Source organism: Antechinus flavipes, chromosome X (genome assembly GCF_016432865.1).
Source record: "Antechinus flavipes isolate AdamAnt ecotype Samford, QLD, Australia chromosome X, AdamAnt_v2, whole genome shotgun sequence".
NCBI classification, from domain to species: domain Eukaryota; kingdom Metazoa; phylum Chordata; class Mammalia; order Dasyuromorphia; family Dasyuridae; genus Antechinus; species Antechinus flavipes.
The window spans coordinates 61,260,413-61,287,785 of record NC_067404.1 but is presented as its reverse complement, the minus strand read 5'-3'; the positions used below and the strand labels follow the sequence as shown (position 1 = coordinate 61,287,785).

At 44.0% G+C, this 27,373-nt stretch overlaps 1 protein-coding gene across 1 annotated transcript in view; it reads right to left on the bottom strand.

The window, feature by feature from the left end:
- The window catches only part of SH3BGRL (SH3 domain binding glutamate rich protein like), a 96,206-nt gene extending 74,888 nt beyond the window's left edge, over positions 1-21,318 (bottom strand). Inside the window, exon 1 of the mRNA XM_051969065.1 lies at positions 21,155-21,318. Within this exon, the coding sequence (XP_051825025.1) occupies positions 21,155-21,199 (45 nt within the window). The 5' untranslated portion in view covers positions 21,200-21,318. The remainder of the gene's footprint in view (positions 1-21,154) is intronic.
- Between the last annotated feature and the right edge of the window lie 6,055 nt (positions 21,319-27,373).

The following is a 27,373-nucleotide window of genomic DNA, read 5'->3' as shown; positions in this document are numbered from 1 at the left end:
TATTTAGGAAAAATGGACTATCACAGGAACAAAAATGAAAGAATTTTTAAAAAGAAACAACGCTTTTGTTTTCACAAGGAATTCTCAGAAGTATCATAGGCTGAATCTAGTTGCTGACCCAAGTTACAGAACTCTAATTCAAGGCGGGGTGGGGGGAATCAACCAGAGAAAAGCACAGATTCAGTCCTATTCCTGACCCAGGCCGAAACTTTACATTGTCGTTTCTGGATGTTGGTCTACAGAGGAGTGTCACTTGGGTGTAATCTTCCCAGAGGCATTTTGGTATAAAGGAGAGAGCTCTGGGTTGTCCACCAGTCCACCCGGCCTCCGATCTTACTTCCTCCCACTTATATTTGCTGTGTGTGACTTTGTTGGCAAATGATTTTTTTCACTTTCTGAACCTCAGTTTTCTCATCTGAAAATGTCAGAATAAATGTCCTAGTTGCATTGTGGGATGCTTTGGCTTAAACCCTTCAAGGCTAGAGAAAGGACAGCTTTCTCCTATTCAGATTTTTACAACACCTCTTCAAAAAGTTGGGGGGGGGAGGGAGATTGGTGGTTGACACTTTTTTTTAAATCAGACCTGAAAGGCTTTGGGTGAGAAAAGTCTAGGCCCAATCGAGTTCTTCCCCACTATCTAGAAATACAGCATTTTTATGAGGGAGACGATTTAATGAGAGCTTTACATTATCATCTCACAGACCATTATCTGCTCTTTGCTCTTCCGCAAAGAGGCCTGAGGTTGAGCCAGCCTTAAAGTAGCTGTCTCCAGCAAGGAGGGAACAAGGCCCCTTTCATCAGCCTTTGGGTAATGGTTTCCTCAGGGGTTTCATCTGGGTTCCTTCAGCACAGAGCCAAAGGGAGGGCCAAGCACAGAGGGAAGGCTAAGCTTACAGGAATAGTGGGGCTCAGAACAAGACCTGCTGGACCACCAACACTGGGACACTGGGACCAAAGGTGGGGTCGAAGAGAAGAGCAGAAAGACCAAGTGGAGTTCAGGCTGCAGAATCCTTCAAAGAGAAAATGCACACACACACACACACACACACACACACACACACACACACAGAGCCAAGGTTCCCATTTTCGTGCAGCCTGAAAAGGAACAGTTTCTTGGGCTCCTGTGTTCTTAGAAAAATCACAATTTATGGCTCTACAATAGCTATTCTTTACGTCATCGACTCGGCCCGCCACCTAAAGTTTGGGGAAGAGTCCGTGGGTAGTGCTGGAATTTGTCTGAAGGAGCCAAGTGTTTTGACCAGCAGATGAAGAAATCCAAATAAAGAGATCATAGTAGGATAGACTTGGAGCTAGAAGAGCTTGAGAGGCCATCTGAATCAACCCCCTCATTGGGTAAAGAACAAAAGTGGGGCCCAGACAAGGCAAGTCACTCGCCTAGGGTCACACTTATGGCCTAGGACTCAAACCCATGTTCTCAGACCTCAAATCTAGCACTGTTTCTACTATAACACTGGTTCTCACCACACACACACACACACACACACACACACACACACACACACAGAGAGAGAGAGAGAGAGAAAATGAGGCAATCAGCACGTACTATGTGGTCCATAATACCTCTCAGACCAATACTTCCCCAAATCTTGGTGGACATGGTCTTTTCTTGATGTTCATCATTCTTGGCAGAGCTCACCCTCTTCTCTGTACCTTTTCATGGCCCCACTCTTCTGATTCTCTTCCTACTTGCCTGTCTGCTCCTCAGTCTCACTTACTAGATCTTCATCCACATCATACCCAAGAAAAATTTCTCAGGTGAAAAAAAGGAGTGGAAAAAGTTAAAGAAGTCCTACTGTAGCCATCTTAAACTCAACATGCCCAAAACAGAAACCATGAACTTTCTCCTCAGCCCCTCCCCTCTTCTAACTTCCCTATTACTGTCCAGTCATCCAGACTCATACCTGAGGTACCATCCTGGCTTCCTCCCTCTCTCTCAGCCCCTCTGGCTGTCTACTGTAGACCTGACCTTCCCAATACTTCTTGCATATGCCCCCTTCTCTTCTCAGATACCGCTACCCCCCCGCTACCCCCCGGTATAGGCCATCATGAGCCATTGGGCTCCCTAGCACAATGGCTCTATGAACTCTAGTCTACCCTCTATGGGGCTATAAAAACCATCTTCCAAAAGAATAAGGCTGATTGTATCAGCTCCTCCTCACTTCCTATTCAGTAAACTCTAATGGTTCCCTATCTCCTCTAGGACCAATTATAAAATGTTCTGTTCAGCACTTAAAGCCCCTCCAACTTTTCCAGTCTTCTTATACTAGAACATACATACCTTGCAATCCAACGATATTGGGCTCCTGATTGTTCCCTCCACAAGACCTCTTCAGACTCTGCGCGTCTTCACCTGCTGGCCCTCATTCTCTCCCTCCTCACCGACTTCTCTCAAGTTCCAGCCAAAATCTCACCTTTTTCTGGCCAACCTATAGGGAGTGAGTTCCCTCTACTCATTATTTCTAATTCTTCTTCACGAGATCTTAATTGTACCTAGTTGTTGCCATGTTGTCCTCCCACTAGAGTGCAATCTCTTTGAGAGCAGGGATTAGCTGGTTTGGTTTAGTTATTGTTGTTTAACTTTTGCACCCCAGCACTCAGTCTGGAGCTGGCACCTGCTAAGAACTTAATCAGTGTTTGTTGACTTGAAACAGCCCCAAATCCCCAAACCCTGAGAAATGTACTTCTCCCTAGACCACCAGGCCAGTTTCCAGCCTAACCCCGAAAGATACCATGGACAGGAAAAACCTTTTCAAGGAAGGAGCTCGCCAACTCTTCTACCACTGAGAGGAAGGTAAGCCCGGGGAGAACAGCATCCCTCGGATCTCCAGCTCTGCTATCAGCCTAATCCCTATCGCTGTCATTGAGGGGAACAGTGCTTGTGGAGGGGCCTCTAGAGGTGCCACTGCTACGAAGACCCAGAAAAGCAAGTTCTTACCAACAAAGTTCTCAGCCCCATCAGAAGTTCCATATCAGCAATCAACGGGAATTGATGAGGAGGGTGATTTCAGAAAAAAACTGGAAAGACGCATATGAAATGAGGAAGAGTAAAATAAGCGGAAGATATGGTGTAAAAACGATGTAAAAATGAACAATTTTAAAAGACTGATGAATTGTAGTCAATGTAAAGACCAGCCACGGTGCCAAAGGCCCGATGCTAAAGAATGCTGCCCATCTCCCGACAGAGAGGTGCAGAATGGGACGCATAAGGTGGACGTGGCCAGTGTGGAAACTGGCTTTGACCGATGTTGTATATTTGTTAGAAGGGTTTTGTTTTTGTTTTTCTATGATGGAAGAGAGGTGAAGGTGAGAGGGAGGAGCGAGTAATTGAAAAAAAGAATTAACTTTAAAAATAAGGGTTTTATTTCAAATTGTTTACCATCTCAAAGGGGAGAGAGGGGAGAGAGGGAGAGAAAATTTCTAACTCAAAAACTTTTTTTAAACTAATGTCAAAAATTTATCTTTATATGTATTTGGGGGGAAAATAATTTTTTTAAAAAAATAAAGTTTAGGCAGGAAAATAAGAAACCAATGTGATTTTATTCATGGAAATGATATTTAAGTAGATTGGTTACCATCTGCCTTCCCACTGTACTCTAAGAACTAAGGGTGGAGCCTTTCCAGGGGAAATCTCCTCTTGTGATTTCTGCCATCATAGCTTTTCTATTTGTAGTCCCAGCCTTTAGTATATGATACAGTAAGTGCTTAATCAATGATTTTTCATTCACCTCACTTTCCAGATGCACACATACAAAATACCAGGTGAGCCCAGATATTCAAGCTTCTAGATCACCATGCCTCATTCCCACATTTTACTTACTGGACAACTGAGGTCCCAAAAGAAGCTACCAGTTGCCCATAGTCTCATAGTTCAGTAGTGGCAGAACAAGACCTCAAACCCATGTTTCCAGACCTCCCATTAGGAGCTCTTTTCACTATACTAAACTGCTTCCTCTTGAGGAAAAAACTAATCAGATCTCCCCAAAGGAGCCTCTCCAGATAAAAATCAGAATTTAGGAAAAGAAAATGTCATAGGCAGTTTATTTGTAGTAGCTAGAAGTCCAAAGTAGCTTTCCTTCAGTTCACGTTTCCTTTCCAAAAATTCAGATTTAAAACTGAAATGCTTTGGGGCATGAACTGTGTTCTGAAATGCCACGATCAGCCAACTGTAAATTACTGTGCATACTTCCAACAGTACAAAAAATAGAGAACAGGCAGCCCACTCACCATTTCCCCTTAGGATAATAGTTCCTTTTGAATAGAAAAGGAATAATGGGTGGGCCTCCCTTCACTGCCACTGGTAGCCCTTCCAAACAAAACAAGGAGCTAAGGATTTGAAGAAAACTGTACTTTGTACCGTCAAGATTAGATCCGCACCTAAAAAGGTTTGAAAGAAAGACGATGAGCTGCCCTACTTTCAGCCAACAGTTTTACCAGAAAAAGGGCAGCCGTATGGCACACTAGAAGGTATGCGACTTAGAGAAAATCCATGTTCAAATCGTGGTTCCTTGACACACTACCTAGATGACATCGAGTGAATCGTTTGGTCTCTCTGGGCCTCAGTTTCCTGATTTGTAAAATATAATTGCTCAATCAGATCATCTCTAAGGTCGCGCTTCGGACTAGGTGGCTTAGTATTGGGCTTAGAGCCGGAAAGACCAGAATTCAAAACATGACCTCGGACATTAACTGGTTGCGTGGCTCTAGGTAAGTCGCTCAAACTCTGTCTGCCTCAGTTTTCTCATCTGTAAAATGGAAATCATAACACCACCTCCCTTCCAGGGGTATTGTGAGATTTGTAAAGCGATTATCACAGTGCCTGGCACACAGCCTATGACTTTGGGAGTCCCTCTTTTTTATGTCACTTACAGATAAAAATGAAAAGTCAAGGTATAAAAATCTCCTCACTCCACCCAGAAAAACTGTGCTCTGGCTCAAGCTTACCTACCTAGGGCATTATGCCCTTGGGCTTGGACCAAATGGGATGTTTATGAAGCACGTAGCACAATAGCTGGCACTTAGCAGGCACCTTCATAAACGCTCATTCCATCCCCCTATCCCACTTTGACCTTTAAAAGGGTTACAGGAAGTCAAAGGTCTGGCTGCAAAAGTCAGAGAGGCCCCACAGGAGAACCTGAAGACAACCCTGAAGCCCCAGGGATGGTGGTGAGGGGACCACAAGGAGTTCCTGCACCAAGTTTGAGGGAATGAGATTGAACAGCAGAAGTTACTAAGCCAACCAAGGCCACGGTTCAAGTCAAGGACCACCAGACTTGGGGCCAAGATAATAAAGAAGCACAGAGACACAGGGAGGAGCAAACCTGTGCCTCAATCTTCCCGAGAACCTGGGTGGAAAGAGACTCACCAATCACAAATTCTTTCCCTGCTTTGGAATAGAGAGGAAGCCTCAAATTCTGGGCAGTACTCTGAAGGCTTGGAAAGATCCTGGGAGGCCAGAATCTCCAGGAAGTCCCAGTGCTTTTCTCCTGTTGGGGTGGAGGGTTGCAAGGGGCACCTATCCAGAGAAGTACCATAAGTCTGAATGGAAAGGCCTACCGATAGGGAAGGCCCCTCGGAAAGCTGGACAACTCAACATCAAACCCCACCCCTGACATTTACTACTTCTGTTGCCTTGGAAAAATAATTCCAACACCCCCCCCCCCCCAGGCCTTGTTTCCTCATGCACAAAATGAGGGATTTGGACTAGATGGTCTGAGATTCTTACTGCTCTCGGGCAATAATCCTGGGATCTTTTGGGGGAAAGGATTCTGGGAAGTCCCATCCACAGGGGTTCCACCCACCCACCCAGAGCAATATGAGAAGTCTGAGAATGTTCTAAGTCCCAGAGGAAAGTAGCGGCCCAATGGAAGGGGAAGAAGAGTTGGTCTGTTTCTGAGGTCAGCTATGAATCCATGATGTTTTCCATCAGGCACAATAAAATCCTATATTCTGTACTTTGTCGACTCAAGCCAGAGGCTCTTTTCCTTTTGTTGTGGAAACCAGATTCCAAAGGTTCCAGGGGGAGCCCTGAGTGGGGGCCCAAGCCACAGACTTATTCACAGATTGAACCCCGTCCAGATAAAGCCCAAATGCTGCTCTAAAGCAGTTCTAGGCCACAGGTAACACTCATATGATTAGATTCCTCATTTTCAGAAATACCTTTCTTCTAAAGAACTCCAAGTACTTGCTTCTAATCACTCATTTCTTTAATCTCCAACATTCTTGGGAGGTAGGGATAAAGTGATTATCCTCAGTTTAGAGAGGAAGAAAAGAAGGCTGGGTGGTAAACTGATTACTCCCCAGTAAGGAACTCTATACTGAGGGCAAAGAAGGATTAGAAATTAATTACAGTTAGGCAGCATTAAGCCATCCTGCCTTTATGAATTCTAAAACAGCAGGCTTCATAATTGTGTATGAGAGAGAAAAATAGTTTGGCCCTGGAGACTACCCAGTTTTTCTCAACACAGTACAAATCTCAAACCCAAGCTTCTTCTGGAAACAAAGGTCCTTCATTTTAATGAGGACACTCGATAGTCACCCGGTATTGCTGGACGATCGAGACACTAGAACACAACGGTCTTGAAAGAAAACGGTCAATAAATATCCCATGCTGGGGGAGGGGAACAGAGGGGGACGGAGCACATATAAGCAGACTGCCGTACAGAATTGAGCAGGAACCTGGGAAGAGCCACTGTATTAAAAAAAAAAAAAGTTATTAGGCATGACTGCCAACAAAGGAGAATGGGCTGGTCAGATAGCAAAGGCAAGAATGGCAGACGGGGCAGCTAGAGCGCTCCACTGGATTCCTTGGCATGTGAGGAGAAAGTGAGAATGGCTTCCAGTTACAGCAAGTGGATCATCGATGGTGAATTAGGGGACGCCAGGACAAGAAAGGCACAAGAGGGGCAGGCAGGGAGGAGTTGTGAACGACAATCAATCGACAGGATTTTACTAAGTCAGCCACGTGCTAGGCACTGGGGTTACAAAAACAGAGGTGAGATAGTCCTCGTTCTCAAGGAGTTTATGGAAGCAGTGTGTACATACACGGTTATAGGTACAATAAAAACAAAGTCATATATGTTAGCAGACTTCCCGAGATAATGGAGGGAGGGTAGTTCTAGTGTCTGCAAGAGTCAAGAGAGATGCCTCAGAGAAGGGGATGCATAGGCTGGGCCTTACAGGAAACAAGAGAGTTCACCAATAGGCCGGGAGAAGGGGATGGGGGACACCCAACCCAGATGAAGTGTTATTCATGAAGAGCGGCAAATAAAGGCCGATTTGGCCAGTGTGGCACGTGAGAAGGGGAGGCCCAGCCTAGTGGTAAAGGATTTGAAATGTCAAACATAGCACTTGCTATCCGACCTCAGGAGTCACAAGGAACCCCTCAAATTTCTCAGGTAGCCGTGACATGGTCAGACCTGAACTTTAACTAAGTCATTCTGACAGCTGTGTGGCGGCTGGAAACAGAAGAGCCTTGAGGCGGGGGGGGGCTGCTGCCACTATCCAGGCAGATGATGAGGGCCTGAACCTGGGAGGTGGTCATAGGGATGGAGAGAAGGGGCCGGTGATGTCAGAGAGGCAAAAACATCAAGATTTACCAATTGACTGGCTATGTGAGAAGAACTTAGGAACCAGAATGGCTGCAAGGATGGTGAGAGGGAAATAGGGACATCTGGGAGAGTTCTGCGTCTGGAGGGAGGAGATGAGGATAATGAGTTCCACCCAGTCTGAGCTGCCAACCAGACATAGACAGCTCTGCAGTGTGTGACATGAGATGGGCACTCTAGAAACACCAGGCCCAGATCTAGATCTGGATGTCATCTGCATAAAGATGATCATTAAACCCCTGGGAGAAAAGAGACTCAGGGCAGGGACAAAGGCTAGGAGGCCACCCACAGCAGGGGGCGGTGCTAGAGAGCAGTGGGGAGATCACAGATCTCTTGGAATGGAAAGGATACTACTTGTGGGGTGAGAAAATCCAGGTTGTAATGGTGGTAACACTGGAAGGCCCACTGAGCAACTTGCTAGTCTAGGTCTGTTTGCTCACCTAGAAATGATCTTTCAGGTTCCTTTTAGCTCCAAGTCCTCTCATTCTATGAAGTCTGACTTGTAGAGGTATAGTATAAAGAACACTTGAACTGGGTTCAAATCCTCAGCTACCTGTGTATCCTTAAGTAATACTGCCTGCCCTGCTCTGGTCCTTGGTTTCCAGTACAGATCTGGAGTCCAAAAAATTGAGTTCAAATCATGTGGCTTCTGCTCACCATCTGTATAATTTCAAACAAGCCACTTGACCTCTCTGGGCCTCAGTTTCCTTATCTGTAAAAAAGATATAGATGTAAAAAAAAATAAGACTCCGTGATATCCTTGATGACTTCTAAGGTTCCTTCTGGCTCAAAATTTATGAGTCGGTGATTTTATAACAGCCACCTCCCTCATTTGATTAATCACAACATCAAGGATTTTGCCCTTGCAGGTACTCCATCTGCACACCTACATCACAGCTCCTCCACAGTCATTGTGAATTATTACATCAAAAAATACAGAATGAAAGAAAAGGCAGGAAGGAAGGAAAGAAAGATAAAGGAAGGAAGAAAAAGAAAGAAAAGAGAAAGAAAAAGAGGAAGTAGGGAGGGAGGGAAGGAAGAAAAAGAAAGAATAGAAACAAAGAAAGAAAAAAGGGAAAGAAAGAAAGGAAGAAAGGAAGAAGAAAGGGAAAGAAAGAAAAACAAAAGGAAGAGAAAGGAAGGAAGGAAAAAAGGAATAAAGTAAGAAAGAGAAAGGAAGAAAAAGAAAAAAGAAAAAGAGAAAAAGGAAGGAAGCAATAAAAAAGAAAAGAAAGGAACAAAGAAAGATGAGATAAAGAGAAAGAGGGAAGGAAGGAAGGAAGGAAGGAAGGAAGGAAAGAAGGGAGGAAGGGAGGGAGGGAAAGAAAGAAGGAATAGAGGGAGGGAAGGAGAGAGGAAGGCAACAAAGAAAACTTTGATTTTGAAACTGATTTGAAAATCAGTGACTGAAAACTTCAAAGCAATACATAGGAATTAATGTGAGCAGACCCAAGACTACATCGTCCTCACTTCTCAGAATATAATTGTATAGCTTTTCCATAGCCATGGCCAATAACAAGAAATACTTTAAACTGCTTGAAAGCAGATGTGCACTTTCTTCCCAAGAATTCTTTTTGAGGCAAATGCCGGAAGTACAAGTATCTCCATTTTGCAGATGAGCAAACAGAGGCTCGGAAACCTGACTGCTTTCCCAGCATCACACAGGCAATAGATGGAGGTTGGAGGCAGAATCTGCACGTGATTCCTTCCTGACTCCAAAGCCAGTGCTTGTTCTCCGCTTCCCCACCAACCAATAATGCTTCCTAGATGGACAAAGAGAAGAAATGTGTTCGGAAGCTCCTTTCTCCGGGAAGGCAAGCGCCTCTAGGAAGGGGCTCAGCCAACCATACCTCTGCAGAGTTCTCTCCAGGGTCTAGCACAGAGATGGATGCTTCCATAGAAGATCAGAGAATTCCAGACTCAAGAGTTGGAAAGGACTCTGAAGGCCACCCAGGCCAACCTCCTCATTTGGCTAAGGAGCAGACTAAGGTTCAGAAGTAAAACGACTTGCTCAAGATCACACTGGCAAGATGCAGCTTGGCTGGGACTCATTTGAACTCACATTCCCTGACTCTAAAATCAGCGTAGCTTCAGCCACACCATGCTACCTCCTGGATGCTCAATAAGTCACAGTGAGCATAGCAGGTCAAAGGTGGAAGGATCTCTTTCTTACTCTCTAAGGAGAAAGCTATATAACTTTAGGCAAATTCACCCTCTCGCGGATCCTCAATTTCCTCAGCTGTAAAATGTAGTGCTTGGCCTCCATCCCCCAGATCCCTTCCAGCTATCGAATTCTGATCCTATCTCTCAGCATTGCACAACACAGCACTTCCTTGGCTTTCAGAGTTCCAAGAATTTGATCTCTTTCCCCACCAAACAAAAGGAGGTAAAAATATCCACCACTGATCAGCCAGATGGTCACAAAATTAGTCTCAGAGTGCAGGCCAACATGGAACACAAAGTAACACTGGGCCATATTGCCAAGGGAGCCTGGGCATTTCCTCCTCTGGGGATTCCAGTAGCAGGGACTAAATTACCATTTTTCTAGGATAGACTAACAGCAAATCCTCTGTGGAAGATAGCAATCATACACATTTCTTTAGCTTTTCTTTCAAAATTTTCAAAGTGCTTTCTTCAAAACAACCCTTGAGACCTCAGAAGTACTGCAAGCATGAATGTCTGTCTCCATTTTGCAAATGAGAAAACACTGAAGATCCAGGGGGTGAAATGACTTCTCTGGGGTCGTGCAGATAATAAGTATAGGGGCCAGAATTTGGATATGGCTCTTTCTAGACTCCAAGATTAGCACTCTGCCACATGGAGTGCTTCTCAGAGCACAGAACTAGATTGGATAGATTCTATGGTTCTGGGCAATTCTAAGAGTCTAGGAGCTAGTGGTCTAAAAGAGAGAAAGCAGCTTCTCAGTCAAGGAGTGACTAACCCATCCATGAAAAATGTGCTATCAGACAGAATTGTTTGAGTTTGTCCTGTCTGACCCACACGGGATCATGGGATTTTAGAGCTAAAAGAGACCACAGAAATCACACAGAATCTGAGACCCAGATGGACAGACTCTGAGAAGTCTATTTTAAACCCTTCTCCAGAAAAATGTTATCTTCTTGTTCTCCTCCCCAAAAACCCTTTTATAGCAAACCTCATCCTATTTTCTGTACATTCTGGAAAACTACTCAACCCAATCAGAATGCTATTTAATTGCAGGACTTGGTTTTTCATTGAGCCACAGTCTTTGGTATACTCTTCCTCTTCTTCTGACATTGAAATCGTGAAATTCCAAGTCAAAGCAAGGTCTTCTCTTTCTCAATCATACTTCCTCCCACCCCATCCTGTCATACCCCATAATGCAGCGATCATCTATCATTCTAGACCGCTCGACGCAATGAGCATCCATTATAGTTATCTGTGTTACAATCTCCTCCCACTATTAAATGATAAATTCTCTTGTGGCAAGGGCCTATGTCTTACTTATGTCAATCTTGCATCCTCCTCCAGCACAGGCTATGCAGCTAGTAGCCAGCTTAGAAGTAGGGTGCAGAAGGCAAGGTGTTAGGTGCTGATCTCCAGATGGTATAATTTCTCACCACCACACACACGTCTGAATATTTCCATGTAAGTGCCTAGAGTCTCACTGAGAACCCCATCCTTGCACCTGGAAGTAGACACTCTGAGCACCCTACCACCACCCCCAACCCCCTTCACCCAAAGAATGCTTATCTATTTCCTTGGACATTAGGCAGGCATTCAGGTTATAAATATATTTGTGAAGGTAAAATTTTTTTTAAAAAAGGGCTTGAGGGAACTACCACTTTTTTCCCCTTCCCCAACGCCATTATTGAAAAAACTGAGATTAACATTCCAAGGGTTTTCAATTATTTCCAATTGATTAAAATTAGGTTAAAAGAAGCCAAGAGCAATTATGCTTTCACATGCATAAAATGATTTATGTTTTAGCAAGAAGTCTTGGGGGGTGGGGAGAAAACATATATAATCCATCCAACAGGTCTCGGCTTGACTTCTGTCGGATACGTGTAGAAGAGAGAAAGCATCTATTCTACACCAAACTTGTCTGTGAGATGCTCTATTATCTTCCTGGGTTCTTGGGTTGGGCCAGCCTAATTAGAGTCTGGCTTAACTATCTGGCCAGCAAGCAGACACTCTACAGCAGAGATTCTTAGCCTGAGATCTGAGAATTTGGTTATTTTTTTTTTTTTTTACTATTTTGATCAACATCCTTAGTTTTTTCCAAATGTTCTAAATCAGAGACCTTTGTAAACAATTCAAGGAGCCTCTAATAAGGGCCTTTTCAATGCCGGGCCCTAGAGAAGTGGAACTCTCAGCAGCCTTTGACACTCTCACCAATTTAAGGGCAGCATGTGCAAAGACTGCCAGATTTGGAGTCAAAGAAGCTCGGTTCAAAAAACGCTGAGCACTTTAGGAGTAGGGAAACGGAGGCTGAGAAACATTAAATGACTTTTTCAAAGTCACACTTTTCAAAATTCCCTCTTCCCTTGGCTTCTAGGCACTGCACTGCTGCCCGTTTTCTTCTCCAATTTTTCTGACCCAGCTTCTTCCAACTTCTTTTCCTCCTCCTGAAATGTCAGCACCAGGAAGGATTTATCTTTTAACTCCCTTCGCTTCTTACTATGGAGTCTTGCTAAACATGCTCACTTTCTCTTGTGGCTTCAACCCCTACTTCTGGCCATCCCAGACATCTCTGATATCCTCCATTTCACCATTTTGAAAGACCTGTCTGATGTTTCTACACAGACATCTTCCTGGAACCTCTGAAGTAACATGTCAAAAACCAAGTTTTGTCTTGGTTTCTCCTTGTCTTTCTCCTCCTTCCTCCCAACTTTCCCATCTATTTTCATGCCAACTGTTTCTGAAGACTCTGACAACTCTCCCACTCACTACGTGGGTAACTTTAGGCAAATGCCTTCCCATCCCTGGGTCTCGGTTTCTTCCTATGTGAAATGAGAGGAGGTGGAAATAAACTACATGGCTCTGAAGGTCTTCGGGTCCCCTCCGGTTGTATTAGTCCATGACCTTATGCCAGCCCTTCACCTACAGCTACCTTTTTTCCGGAATCCCTTGGTCTCCCGCTTCCACTGCCCAGGGTCATCAGATAATTTTAAGTTCCTCTTTGATTCAAGGCCACTGGGACAACTTAACCTCAGGAATTCCTGCCAATCTCAATGTTGCGACTCAGGGCAACTTTTGGCCAGATCATCTCTCAAACTATTTTTAAAAATACGAAGAACTGTAAAAGAAACAGAAATGGCTCATGACATACCCTTTGCCATTTTTGTCTTCTGCTTTTTGGAATTAATTAACAGGTAATTGCTGTCAAGATTATTCAACACTAAATGGAGAGCTTTATATGGAGCACAAAAATAGACAGGTATTTTAGCCAAAGTCACCTTTAAAAGGGGTGAGAGGAGCGGAGACTCTGCCTTTAAATAAAAGCCAAGTAAGGGAAGACTTTGTAAGGCCCCCAAGAAGGCCTTTTGAGAAGATTGTGTGCTCCCAAAGGATGAATAAAAAATTAGGACAGAAAAGTCTTTGTCTTCCTTTAGAATCAACTTAGGAGCTACTTAGGAGCAAGGGGAGGGGAAGGATGAGCATTTATTAAGTGCCTACTATGTGCCACCTTGCTAAGCAATTTACAAATATTATCTAATGTGATTCTTACAACAACCCTAGGAGATAGGTACTATTATGATCTCTACTATACAGATTAGGAAACTGAGGCAGATAAGAACACAAGTGACTTATCCAGGATCACATGGCAGTGAGTGTCTGAGGGAGGATTTGAATTCAGGCCTTCCTGCTGCCAGACTCATAACTCTATCCACTTTGATACCCAGTTGCCCACTTCTTTAGGAAGGTCCTTTTTGATCCTTCTGTTTGCTGCTACTCTTTCCCTTCTTCTCAGGTGACCCTGTACTATACTTGGTATACCTCCTATTTCCCCACTCCTAGTAGGCTATAATCTCCTTGGGAAAGGGACCCACATGTGCCATAATGTTTGTGGCAGCCCTCTTGGTAGTGGCCAGAAACTGGAAACCGAGGGATGCCCATCAATTGGAGAATGGCTGAATAAATTGTGGTATATGAATATTATGGAATATTATTATTCTGTAAAAAATGACCAGCAGGATGATTTCAGAGAGGCCTGGAGAGACTTACAGGAACTGATGCTGAATGAAATGAGCAGGACCAGGAGATCATTGTACACGGCAACAACAAGACTATATGATGATCAATTCTGATGGACGTGGTTCTCTTCAACAATGAAAACATTTGAACCAGTTCCAATTGTTCAGTGATGCAGAGAGCCATCTACACCCAGAGAGAGAAGCATGGGAACAGAGTGTGGAAAACAACATAGCATTCTCCCTCTCTGTTGTTGTTTGCTTGCATTTTGTTTTCTTTCCTCGTTTTTTTTCCCTTCTTGATCCGATTTTTCTTGTGCAGTAAGATAACTATAAATATGTATACATATATTAGATTTAACATATATTTTGACATATTTAACATGTATTGGACTACCTGCCTGGGGGGGGGGTGGGAGGAAGAAGGGGATTATTTGGTACAGGAGGCTTTGCAAAGCACAATATTGAAAAATTACCCATGCCTATGTTTTGTAAATAAAAAGCTTTATTAAAAAATAAATTTTTTAAAAAGGATATAACCTCCTTGAGGGCAGGGTCTGATCTGTTTCTATCTTTGTATTCTAAGCATCTAACCTCTGGCATAAACTTGGGCTTTAGTAAATGCTGAGTCCTGGGAAACAACATATCACAGCCGGAAGGAAACTTAGTGTCAAGAATCATCACAGCCAGCATTTGCAGAGAGCTTTGGGATCTTGTAAATGTTCTCTCATTTGATCATCACTCTGGTCCTAGGAGAGATATGCTACTATCTTCCCCATTTTGTAAGGAAACTGAGGCTGGGAGGTGTTAAATGACTTATTCAGCATCACACAGCTTAGCAAGGATCTGAGGCAGGATCATGTGGGCCACTCTCCTAATCTACTTGGGCCTATTTTTTCTGAGATTCCTACCAGCTCTTCATCTAAGATCCTAGTCCATCCCTGTTACCCAGAAACCAAAGCATCACGTCACCACATAGCTCCTGAGTGGAGATAAGTATACGATGGCGAACAGACATTTCACAACACTGGCACCTTCACAGTGACTGTCCCAGGCAAATCAGCTATCCTTATCCAATTCCTAATTACTTCCATTTGGAACTGCTAAGTCCCATTCCAATCTTCCTTTTCCCCAAAGAACAGTCAGGACTTCAATATCTGGGACATATAGAAGAACCTTATCCGGCTTACATCAAGGTGCCTCCCTGGCCATACCACAACTTCAAGGGCTCTTCTCTTGTCCTCTGGCCAACTTTTCACATCACTCCTCCTCCATCATTCAGAGTTTCAGTTGTAATTTCTGAGATTTCTTTCCCTCCATGCAAAAAGCATCTGAGTCTTCACATCATACTTCCGCCAAAGCTCCAAAACCAGCAGATTCACAAGGCAAGGAAGGTATTCAAAGTTTCCGAATCCATCCTTCCCAAAGTCCCATTTCAATGTCTCCTTGGAGCACTGAATGCAGCCCTGTGCTCTCAAAGGGTGGATAACTGGCACAAATTCAGGCAGATGCCAGTGAGGTATCAGAACTTCCACTATAGACTTGACCACACACCTGCCTGGCACCCAAAGACAGCACAGTGGAAACATAATCTCTATGGGCTTCAATTCCCTCGTTGATAAAATGAGAGGCCACATATCCCGAAGACCCTTTCAGCTCTACATATAGTATCCTATAACCTGTTGAAGTAAGAAAACTCAAAGGCCTCATTACCAAAGGCAATTTTGGGGAGGCCACAGCAATTCCAGAAGTTCACCCGCTGAGGCATGCATGGGGCAGAATCTATAATCCCAATAATTCCAATGAAGGAAGTTTTCACAACAATCACATTAGAGCTCCCTGAGACTCAATGTTAATACCTTTTGATTCCTTAATTTCTCTTCTTTTCTTAAGCTGAAATAACACTTCTTAAAGCATGTTTCTTCCCCTGAAACTCTTAAGTGTTTTACACAACGTTTTGATGCTCATTTTTGCCATATGAAGCTGACCAGTGACCAATATCAATCTCACTTTGAAGATCAAGAAATTAAGGCGTGGAAAAGTTAACAACTGACCCAAATCACACAGCCAACAACAAACAGATCCTTCAGATTCTAGGCTCAGTGTCCAGGCCAAAAGCTTGCAATGTATTGCAATTTCACTTTATTCCAAATGCTTCTGGTTTTAATAGCTTATATAAAATATCTTCTTTTAAGGGTCACATAAAACTCCATATGCTGCCTTGTGAGTTAGTAATAGAGCAAATCATTAGGACTTTGGGTCTCTCTCCTGCCAAGTTTGTTGGTTCCCTGCATTGCCACAAGCTGAAGTCCTCAAGAGAGCACCTTCTCCCAATGCTCTGTTTCCTAGGTCCATAGGCAGTCCACGGCTCACAAGCACTGAATTTGGGCTTAAGCTATCCCTCCAGTCTCAAGTGGAAATGGATCTCCATCTCAGACTGGCAGGAGAGTCAAAGGTTTTTCCTTTTCTTCCAGCAATGAGTGAAAACAAACAAAACTTCACCTTTCTGCCATCAGCTGGCCTCTCTGTCACTGTTCCCCCCACCAGCTGCAGGAAGTGGATTTCCCGGGATATCTGACTAGCAACGCTGGGCTTTCACAACCAAAACATAACTCAGGCAGCATGTGAGATTGGAGCTGACCCTAGAAAACGGCCTCCTCGGAAGATACTTCAAAACTGACTTGAGAGAATAAGCATAGAAATACCTCAAGTATTATAAGACTTAATTTCACTTTATATTACAACACATCAACGATAATGACTATTTATGGAGCATTCCTTAAGCACAAGACATTATATGCCATTAAGAAACTTTAAAGGTCGTGAAATTATTATATACAGATGCCCGTTAACAATGCTATCCTTGGGAAATTATGCCATTCAAAATAAAAGTTCCTTTTTGAATGTGAACATATAGCTATCATCAGCAGGCCACAAATTACTATTGGATTTATTTCTTGTTGTTCTCTATGTACCGGTAATAGATGAGTAAAATTAATTAGGTAAGTTAACTCTTGACTTGCCACAACACCCAAGGAGAAATAATTGTCACTCAATTCCACAAATATAACAATTTTAAAAAGCACATTCTGTAAAAGCTACACAACATATACAAATACACAATAGACACAAATATATTTTTATTTGCGTGTGAATGGCTGCCACATGGTTTGCCTAGCTACAATATTTCAAAGCCGTAACAGGATTCCTTGCTGTTCTCAAGCTCTGAGGTCCCGTCCTTCCTATTTCCCAGCTTCATTCCTGCAAACAGTCTCCAGCAGGCCTAAAGAGCAAGAGCTGCTCTTTCTCTCATAATGGATATTTTGTTTGTATCTTTCCTGGATTAGAAGAAGCAATTCAATCTTTCCTCTATAACCCTGACAGCCTAAAACAGACTCAAGCATTAAAATCAGGAGACTTCTTGGCTCCTAAGTCTGTTTGGGGTTGGCCAGCCTTTTATAACAGTGACATTAGTTAATGCCAGAAACTATGCTATGCACTTCGGGGCAGAGGACCTGGTTTGGGCCTAGGCTCTGGCACACACCAGCTGGAGGATTCTGGGTAAATCACTTCTCTTCTCCTACCTTAAAGAGAATATAAGCTTCTTGAGGGCAGGGTCTGGGAAGGAGTTGGGGATTTTTTCTTTTTAGCCTTTTGTTGTATTCCCAGTGCCTGGCACACAGTAAACGTTTATTAGATCCTTGTTGATTTGACTACCTCAGTACCCCACGTACCTGTTTCTACCTTCTGCTCTCCTCTATTAGCAGCCATGTCATCTTGGTCTCTTCCCCAAGGAAATCATGACCAAGTTTACAAAAGCTCCAATGTTTGTCCAAGTGACAGAGCTGGGTATTCTGCCCTGTAACAAAGTGGTTTTTTTCCCAGGATATCGCACACTGCCTCGTTAAAGAACATCAAGGATAAACCTGAGAGCTTTTCTTATCTTTTTTTAATGATAATAATACGGGTGCATGGAACAGGAAGGCCAGGGAAGAAAAGCAAAATAAGATTTATCTTGCCAATTGTTGTACTTCTCAAGGAAACTAGTTAAAATGGTCATTTCTGTGACCATAAAAGACAGAAAACGACCAGAAACTAGAGACAAAGTGGTCAGAAAATCTGGGTTCTATTTCTAGCTGTGCCATTTACAACTTGTGAGACATTGGGTAGATCTTTATCCAAGCTGGCTCTCTGTTGGTTTCCTCCACTAAAGAATTTGGATGCTAGACTAGATGTCCCTAAGCCCTCTTCAGCTCTAGATCTAGAAGCTTCTAAAGCAATCGGAAATTTGCAGGCTACTAGGTAGCCCTGAAGAAGTCCCTCCTCCTAAGTCTCAGTTTCTTCATCTGTGAAATGGAGCAATCATTCTTTCACTACCTACCCACAGGGTTATAGTGAGGCAACCTCAAAGCACTAGAGCAATATTGTTTGTGAAACAAACTTCAAATAGTTCCAGCTTTGGGCCTCTACAGTTAGAACTCACTTCATGCAACAGGCATGCTCTGAGCCCAAGTGAAGTTCTTAGAAATCAAATCCTATTTTAAATACAACAGGAGGGCTGTGTATTTAAAGGCCCCCTGGGACAAATCCTATCGTAAACCTCCATCCAGTGGCTACCGATGGCTCCAGAAACAAACTCAAAATTCCATTTGGCATTCAAAGCCCTTTATAACCTAGGTCCAGTATTTTTTCTTCTCTGGATATCCCCATTCCTCGAATGCCCTGGTTAGAATCCCCAATTCTACAGGAAGCCTTCTCTAACCCCTCAATTCCAATGCTCTTCTCTCCATTAATTGTTTTCTATTAATTCCGTATATAGTTTGCTTGGGATATATTTGTTCACATGACGTCTCTCACATTGCACTGTAAGCTCCTGGAGGAGGAGGGGCTGTCTTTTGCCTCGTTTTGTGACCCCGGCACTTAGCAGGGAACCTAGCAGATAACAGGTGCTTAATAAATGTGTACTGAATTGAATTAAAATGAACCACATGATGTTTAGGGAATTCTGAGTCTCACATAGCAGATTCTTTTAAAGCAAGGTTCACCTGTACAGTATTTACATTCATTCAACCTGGCAACTCAACATTCAAAAAAAAAAATTTCACAGATCTCATTATAAAAACTTTCATTTCTTTAGCACTTGAAGAGCTATTACAAATTGCTTGGTCTCTCCAACTATTTACTTTATGCAGGACTCCAGAAAACTGCAATGACTGTGGCAGAAACTGCCCATTGATTACTGAAGGGTAGAAAAAAATAGCTTATTGGAACAAAATGGAAATTGGATCAGGAGCTCCAGTTCAGAGAACAGAAACTCCTGATGACCAAAAGAAATGTGAAGAGAGCTCTCTGTTTAAATCTCAAGAGTTAATAACCAAGGGAGAGGGGAGGGTGTTTGGTTTTGGTTTTCATACCATCCAACAACAGAAAACAAGGCAAGCGGTGGCAATCTGTGAGTTTGGAAAGATTATTTTAAAACCTGAGGGGATTGGGGTACAGTCATTTTTACTCAAATAAGGCCAATTCCTCACCTTGAGTTTACTTGCTTATGTGTGTGCCTCGGGGTGGGGAGTGGGAGGAAGTGTGGCAGTGGCCAAAGTAATTGCTTCCTCTCACAAAGCTAAAAGCAAAGTCTTCTGCCTGTCGGTCTCACTGGGGGCTGACCACAGTCTTGGCTTAAATCTGTTTAACAAAGTATTTACAGCAAGGAGCTAAATGGCTTTTGGAAGCTGTATTATATCACACTCACTCATCTGTGACCCCACTGGGAATTTTCTTGGGAGAGATACTACAGTGGTTTGCAATTTCCTTCTCCCGTTCATTTGAAAGATGAGGAAACTGAGGCACACAGGGTGAAGTGACTTGCCCAGGGTCCCACAGCTAGGAAGTGTCTGAGGCTGCATTTGGACTCTTGTTTTCCTGACTCCAGGCCTGTCACTCTAGCTACTTGCACCCCGTATGAGTCTAACTATCAGATTCTACCTTCTCCTCCCCGCCCCTCCACCCCCATGCTACCAAAACATAAAACATTCCGGATGCCGGCAAAGCTATTGTGGCCTAGACCTTTATTTGGAGGTCATACTGTAGAAGTTCTATGTAGAAACACTGAATTTAGAGGCAGAGTCACTCAACTGAATGACTTTGAGCTAGTCATCTCAGCTCTTCCTGCCTTCCTCTCATTATCAGTAAACTAAGGGGGCTGGACTGCATGACCTCTGAGGTCTCCTCCCACTCTCAATCTATGATTCTCTTCTCCTAAGGCGTAAAGCAGACGCGTGTAATGTGCTGGCACTTAAGTGCAAGTGTCTGTTGTGTGGCAAGCACGGAGTTAGGTGCCGGGAATCCCAAGCTCAAAAGAAAGAGTCCCTGGGAATGTGATTGTCAGGGCGGTCCTCCAGGGCTGCCCAGCCTGCTGTAAACAAGCCCCCAGGCTTCCAGCAGGGTTAGGAGATCTCAAGGATGGAATGGGAATCCTTCCACCTCCCTAACATCTGGGCCCACCCCACGCCCTTCTGCCGCGGCTCTAAAAGCCTGAGAAAAGGAGACCCTATTCCCAAGGGCCCTCCCCACTTCCCCTAAGTCCCAGACATCTGCTCTCCCTCCTGTCTGCCTTTCTCTAGGGATACAGGGAAGAGGGAGGGAGGCACTTCCATTTATCACAAACACACACTCAGACTCCGCCCCAGGTTATCGAATCTCGAACATCTCTCGGGAGTCGTCCCCCCTCCCCCCCCCCCAGCTACTTAAAAGTGGTTTTGAGAAATTAAACCGAAAGAGCAGTAAAGGCAGCGTCTTCTTCATGCCCCTAGAGAAAGATCACACCACTTAGTCCTTTCTCGGGCAGTCCGTGCTTGGGCGGGAGAGGAATCGGACCCTACGAAAAGAAAAGAGCAGGGGGAGCGACAAAGGGAAGCGAACGCCAGCGGGGCAAAGCTGAGGCCCTGGGCCGCTTCGACTCATCCAACTTGGCAGCGTTTGCCCCAGGCCCGGCCCCCCTCCCCATTCTGCTTGGTGCTGTCGGGCCTCCCCAAGGAAAGCCTCCCGGTCCTTCACGTTCATCCCTCCATGCGACCCTCCCGGGGATCTCGGGAGGCCTCGATTGAAGCCCTTCCTCCAAATCTCCATGTGCCTCAGTTTCCCTCTCTGGAAGGTTCCCTCGACCCAAAGCCCATGTGCCCACCGAGCGGCTAACTTTTGCGCCGCTTTCCCTTCCCAGATGAACCTGGTACCCAGGCAACCCCCGGGAGATGCGAGCGAGAGGAGCAAAGGGGCAGGAAGCGGGGGAGCGGGGGTGACGGGCAACTTGGGTCAGCGGACCGGGCCAACGAGCAAGCCCTCGGCCGGGCCCCCGCTTACCGCGGTGGAACCGGAGGAGGACGCGATGTACACGCGAATCACCATCCTGAGGGCGGCGGCGGCGGCGGTGGCGGCGGCTTCTGGAGAGGCTCCGCTGAGTCCTGGGGCGGCGGCGACGGTGGCAAGGAGGAGGAGGAGAAGGAGGAGGAGGAGGAGGAAGAGGAGGAGGAGGAGATGGAGGAGGAGAAGGAGGAGGAGGAGGAGGAGCCGCGCGACCCGGCTGCAGGCACTGCTGGGACGGAGTTGAGGGCCCCGTGAGGCGCGCGCCCAGCCCCGAAGGGAGGTCGGGGGCGGGGCCAATGGGCAAGCCCCGCCCCCTCCACCTCCCCTCCGCCTCCCCTCCGGCCTGTCCCGGCAGTGCTGCGGTCCCGAGCCAGGAAGGCGCAGGCACGTTTGCATATTTTCTAAATTGCTTGGGGGGGAAATAAATAAATAAAGCCACCACCACCCCCAGCCCCCACCCCGAGCCACCTCGGGGATCTCGAAGAACAGCGCGAGAGCTAAGGAAATGGCCCGGGTTCTGCTCCAGGGACAGAAGTAATCCCAAGAGTGGGTACTGAGCGTTCAAGTACTGCCCCCCCTCCCCAAAACACCCCCCAAAGGGCTGTCTACAAGTTCGGGCTTCGGAAAATCTCAAAGCCTGCTTAAAGAACCGCTCCTGCTGGGTTTGAATCCCATCATCTGGGCCAAGCCTTGGACGTCAGGCTCACCTGGCACGGCCCAGTCCCGTACCCCCCCTCCCCCCCGCTGGAGGACAAAGCAAAGCAAAACTCTTATTTAAAAAAAAAAAAAGCCATCTAATCGAAGACGAATTCTCATATGGGCCTCATCCAAAATGGTAGTGACTCTTTTGCATATTGAGTCCCTCATATTTCTGTCTTCTGCTCAGTGGCTTGCTTCCTCATCAACCTCCTCATCCACAACCTCTGGAATCATTTTGGGCCCTGCCTCAATCAAAGTTCTTAAGTCCCTCGACTTTCTTGCTTTCTTTGTTGTAACACCCTTTTCATAACAAAAACTGTTGTCTTGGTTCTGCTCATTTCACTCTGCATCAATTCAGACTGATCTCAGTTTGTCAGAAACTGTTCCCTTGGAGTGTTGCATGCAAGAAACAGCAAAGAAGCCCGTGTCACTGGATTGCAGAGAACTTGGAAGAGGATAGAGCAAGAACACCAGAAAAATAGGATGGGACCAGCTTGTGAAGGGCTGGAAAAGTCAAATAAGATTTTTATATTGGAACGTAGAGGTAATAGGTAACCACAGGAGTGTATGGAGGAAGTGGTCAGATTCATACTTGATGAAGATCACTTTGACAACTGAATGGAAGATGGACTGAGGAAGGAAAATAAATGAGTGGAGTGGGGGAGATTTAAGGTTAAGGACATCAACCAGCAGGCTATTGTGATAGTCCAAGCGTGGGATGATAGGGGCCTTCACCACGGTGGTGGCAGTATTAGGGAAGAAAAAGTTATATGTACAAGAAATATTACTTTCAAAGGTAGAATAAACAGGACATAGAAACACATCGGTTGGGAGGTAGGGCTGGTGAGAGTGATTGTTACTGGGAAGACTGTATTGCTCTTTACAGTAATAAGAAAAACTAGAAAAAAAGAAGGTTGAGAGAAGGAAGATAATGAGTTTGGTTTTTGATATGTTCAGTTTAAGCTATCTTCCGGACATCCAATTAGAGAAGTCCAATAGGCAGCTGGAGATGTGAAACTGAAGGGCAAGAGAGAGAGCTAAGGGATAGACAAATAGAGCTGAGAATCATCTGTGTCAAGATGATAATTGAATCCATGGAAGTAGATGAGATCATCAAGCGTGATTGAATAGAGGGACCAGAAAGTGGGGCCCAGGGCAGAGCTTTGAGGTGGGGGGGAGACCTGTACTTATTGGGAATGACTTGGATGAAGATCCAGCAAAGGAGACAGATAGGAGGAAAAGGAAGAGAGAGGAGTGTCACAATGAAGAGTATCACGGGCATGAAAGTTATCAACAGTGTCAAAGGCTTCAGGGAAGTCTAGAAGGATGAGACTTGAGAATAGGCCATTAGATGTGGCAGGTAAGAGATCATTGATGAGGTTTGTGACAGTACTTTCAGCTGAATGATAAAGTTGGAAACCAGACTGCAGAGAGTTTAAAGGAGAGTAAAGGAAGAAAAGTGGACTTTTGTCCTAGCTGTAAACAGCCTTCTTGTGAAATTTATCCACAGAAGGAAAGAGAGATATAGGATAATAGGTAGCAGATCAAGTGAAGGTGTTTTACAGATGGAGGAGAGATGGATGAGTGTGTAGGCAATAAAGAAAGCTCCAATAGGCAGGGGGAGATTGAAGATAAGGGAGACTGTAGAGATGGTAGAAAGGGCGATCTACCAAAGAAACACAAGTCCTGAAATATCTGGCTAGAAAAGTTTCAGGTACACACATGGTGATGAACTAGTTGTCGTTCAAACACTAGCGGAGGGAAGTTCAGAGAGGCTTTTTCACAGGTTGACTGTGGGGTGATGAGTTTTTTTAGCTATAGCAATTTATCGCCATGACTATCAGTTCATAAAGGGGTCCAACCGCCTCAGGAGAATAGGCATAGAAATGGATAGACTCACAGAGCAAATCCTCGAAGAATAGTATTTGAAATAGCTAATCAGTCACTGTCATTGATTCTCCCATGTGAAACTTCCTTCAGATGTTCTCATTGCTTTGGGTTCCCATTCCTATTATCCTTGTCTAGGCACTATTCACCTCAATTCTGTACTATTAGGACCAATTAAATGACTTTACATACAGTAGCTATGGTGCTTTACTGTCTAGGAAGCACTTTCAGGTACATGAGTTCATTTGATTCTCACAACAACCTTGTGGTACAAAAACTATCCTTTTACCATCCTCAAGATGAGAACACAGAAGCTCACTGATAACAAATGACCGGTCCAATGTCACACAGAGCTGAGACCAGCACCAAAGAACCTCCTTCCACAGCTGCCTCTGAAATGTTTCAGGATCTTCCCAACTTTGCTCACAATTCCAATCTTATGTCCTACATACATTATGTAACTATGAAATATCAAGGACTTACAATGTTCTTTATTGACGGCAAGTCTCACCTCCTCTACAAAGTTTTCAAGGCCTTCCACGATCTCACCTAACCCTACCTATCCACCTTACTCTCCCATTACTCTCCAACAATATGAGAGAGGAGAACCCCAAGTATTACAAATGGGAAAAGGTGGATATTTTCTTCTCTCACCTTAAAACAATGGACCAAATAGCCAAAGGTCAAGGCAAGAGAAAAGGAGAAAGAAGATATGAAGAATTTTACTGTCCATCTAAAAAACCAGGTTCATTCTCACCTCCACAGTTTTCTTCACATTCTCCCCCTGTTTTCCATGCCCTTTCCCCCTCCTCTCAGTCTGTAAAAACCCTGCCTATCTTTTAATGGCTCAGCTTCAGTTCCACCTTCTCCTGGCCACCCTAAGCCACAGGGAACTCTAGCTTCTCTGCTCTCCCTCCCTGCACATAGTATAATTGTATCACTCCTATTTTCCAGATTGTACGTTTAGTTAATTCCTTATGTGTACATGCTTCATATTCCCAGCAGACTTTGAGCTCTTTCTTTTATAATCTCCCACAGCCAGTACTTAGTACCCAGAATGGTGCCCCATCTTCCTTTCTCTAATTGGTTCAGGGATATACCTCTTCTCTCTCCAATTAAGTTACAAGTTCCTTGAGGGTTAGAACTGTATTTTTCTTGTATCCCCCTAAGCATTTCTCAGGGCTGGAGTATTGAGTTGAGACCCAACAGTGCTGAAATGAGCTAGAGAGGCAGATTTTCAAGGAGACAAGAGAATGGGGTATTAAGTGATGTAGTATCTAGGATGGGAGAAAGCTGTTGGAAATATTCATGTGAAAATAAGAAGAATTCTAGAAAGGAAGGTGAAAACTCAACTCATGGATAAGAATAGGATCTTTGACAAGAGCTGAAGCCAGATATATAGTTAGAAAGGAAAACAGAAAAGCATAAAGGGAGAAAGGAGGGCTATATTTATGAGGCTACACTGAAGATATGAAGGTATAAAAGATAAAGAAGTGAGCTGATTGGCCTATTGGACCTATCTTATCACTGAGCAAAATACTGAAGAAATTAGAAACACGCTTTCTACTTAAAGCAGCAAAAGCATGTGCCTGTATCTCTCAAAAAGGAAACTCCCGCTGGTAAAACATATTGAAGAAGTGATATCGTGTAACATGACAATTTCTGACTTATACAAACTATGAAGCATCAACCCAAACAACTAACTAGCCAAGAAATCAATTTTCCTTGGAAGTGATAGCTCCCAAGGCCCCTCGAAAAACAGCTTCTGTAATGTAAGCTGAATATAGGGCAAGCAACTAATCACAGAGCGTGTGTGAATACAACTCGGCCTCTCTGTCCGAGGTTCGCTCCCTCTGTTCAAGAGATGTGCCATTTCAATTGGTAGAAGATTCTCTCCAGTGTCAATGAGATCTAACAGTAATGGAAGATGGCTGACTTCATTTACCTGGACATCGACTAGAGCAGTAGCATAAAAATTCAATAGAAATGGGCCTGCCTGATATACCTTGACTTAGAAAATCACATATTAACATTATCTGTGTTCTATTGGGTTTTTACTTATTTTGCTAAATATTTCCCAAGGATATTTGAGTCTGGTTCAGCCATACTCCACAGTGACCTGTGACCTGGATGCTTGACACTCTGTGTTAGAGCTCCCTTTCGGGGAGGCAGAGCAGCTAATAACTTCATGGCTTGCTTTACTGATCATTTCATGTGCCGAAAGGTAAAAGGACTCAGAATGGATAATTCTATTGTGGATCTGAATCTCATCAGTAAGGAGAAGCTGGTCCCTTGGGTGGGAATGATGAAAAGCTTAGGGAAAGTTACCACTCTGTCTTAATATCTGTAATAAAGAAAGCAAGAAAACCAAGAAGAATCTGACACACACATCCTAAATTTTGGAAGAGCAGATTTTCAAGAGTTCAGAAAAAGAATAAATAGGATTATTTATGGACTAATATTCTACCGGAGAAATTAACCCAGGAGGAATGGGCAGATCTCAAGAATGAACTTCCAAAGAGATAAAGAAAAATATTCAATAGACGGAAGAAAAGAAGAAGTTATCTAAAGAGGTTGAGGTGGATACACAGGGAATTCATGAGCCAGCTTAGATTTTGAAAAGACATCAATACCCACACATATAAAGATGAACATAAAAGATGGAAGTAAAGGAAAATAATAAAGAATGAATACACAATCATGGCATGGTCATATAATAATGGCATTGGGAAAGCTGAAACTCAAAATGAGCTAAGAATGCTAAGGATTGTTTTTTAAGTTTCTTTTTTTTAAGTTCTGTTAGAAAAAAATGGAGAATCGAAGAAAGAAAACTGTTTTCCTCAGGGCCAATGGGACAATGATAACAGATGACAAATTGAAGGAAAACAGAGGTGCTTAACTCTTATTTTATGTCTACATTTTCTGCCAAAGAGAATTCTCTTTGAACTGGAAAGAACAGAACCAAAATGACTTAACAGGGAGTTGAAGACCAGGATAAGAAAGGATATAAGAAAGTAAGAAAGATAGTAAGAGAGAGGCAAACTCCCTTAACTAAGTCCAAGTTATCTAGCCTGGAGAAACTATGACGCAAGATACTGAAAGATGTAATAGCTAAACCATTGTCACTGATTTACTAATTTCTTTTTATTCTGACTTGGATGAATACTATCCCCTTCAAAAAAAATAGATATTTGCTCATGTAAAAAAGCTAGAACAGAAAAAGAGGACTGTATGTGAAAGTGTGAATCTCTATTTTCCACAGCTTGCTTTATATATCTCTGCTAGGTGGCACAGTACATAGTGTTGGGCCTGGAGCCAGACCTGACCTCAAATCTGACCTCAGGCACCTACTAGCTGTGTCACCCTGGACAAATCATTTAACCCCTGTTCGCCTTAATCCACTGGAGAAGGAAAACCCTATGGACAGTGTTGGTATGCTACAGTTCATGGGGTCACAAGGAATCAGACATGAATGAACAACAATATGTACGTATAGATACGCATGTGTTTCTACACATAACATTCAATATGCTTATCTCAAAGTTATCCTGGCTGTCTATATTTCCTTCTGAACTTCCAGTGCCACTGATTTTTAAAAGAGCTTAGAGAATAAGAGATTTACTACAGAAC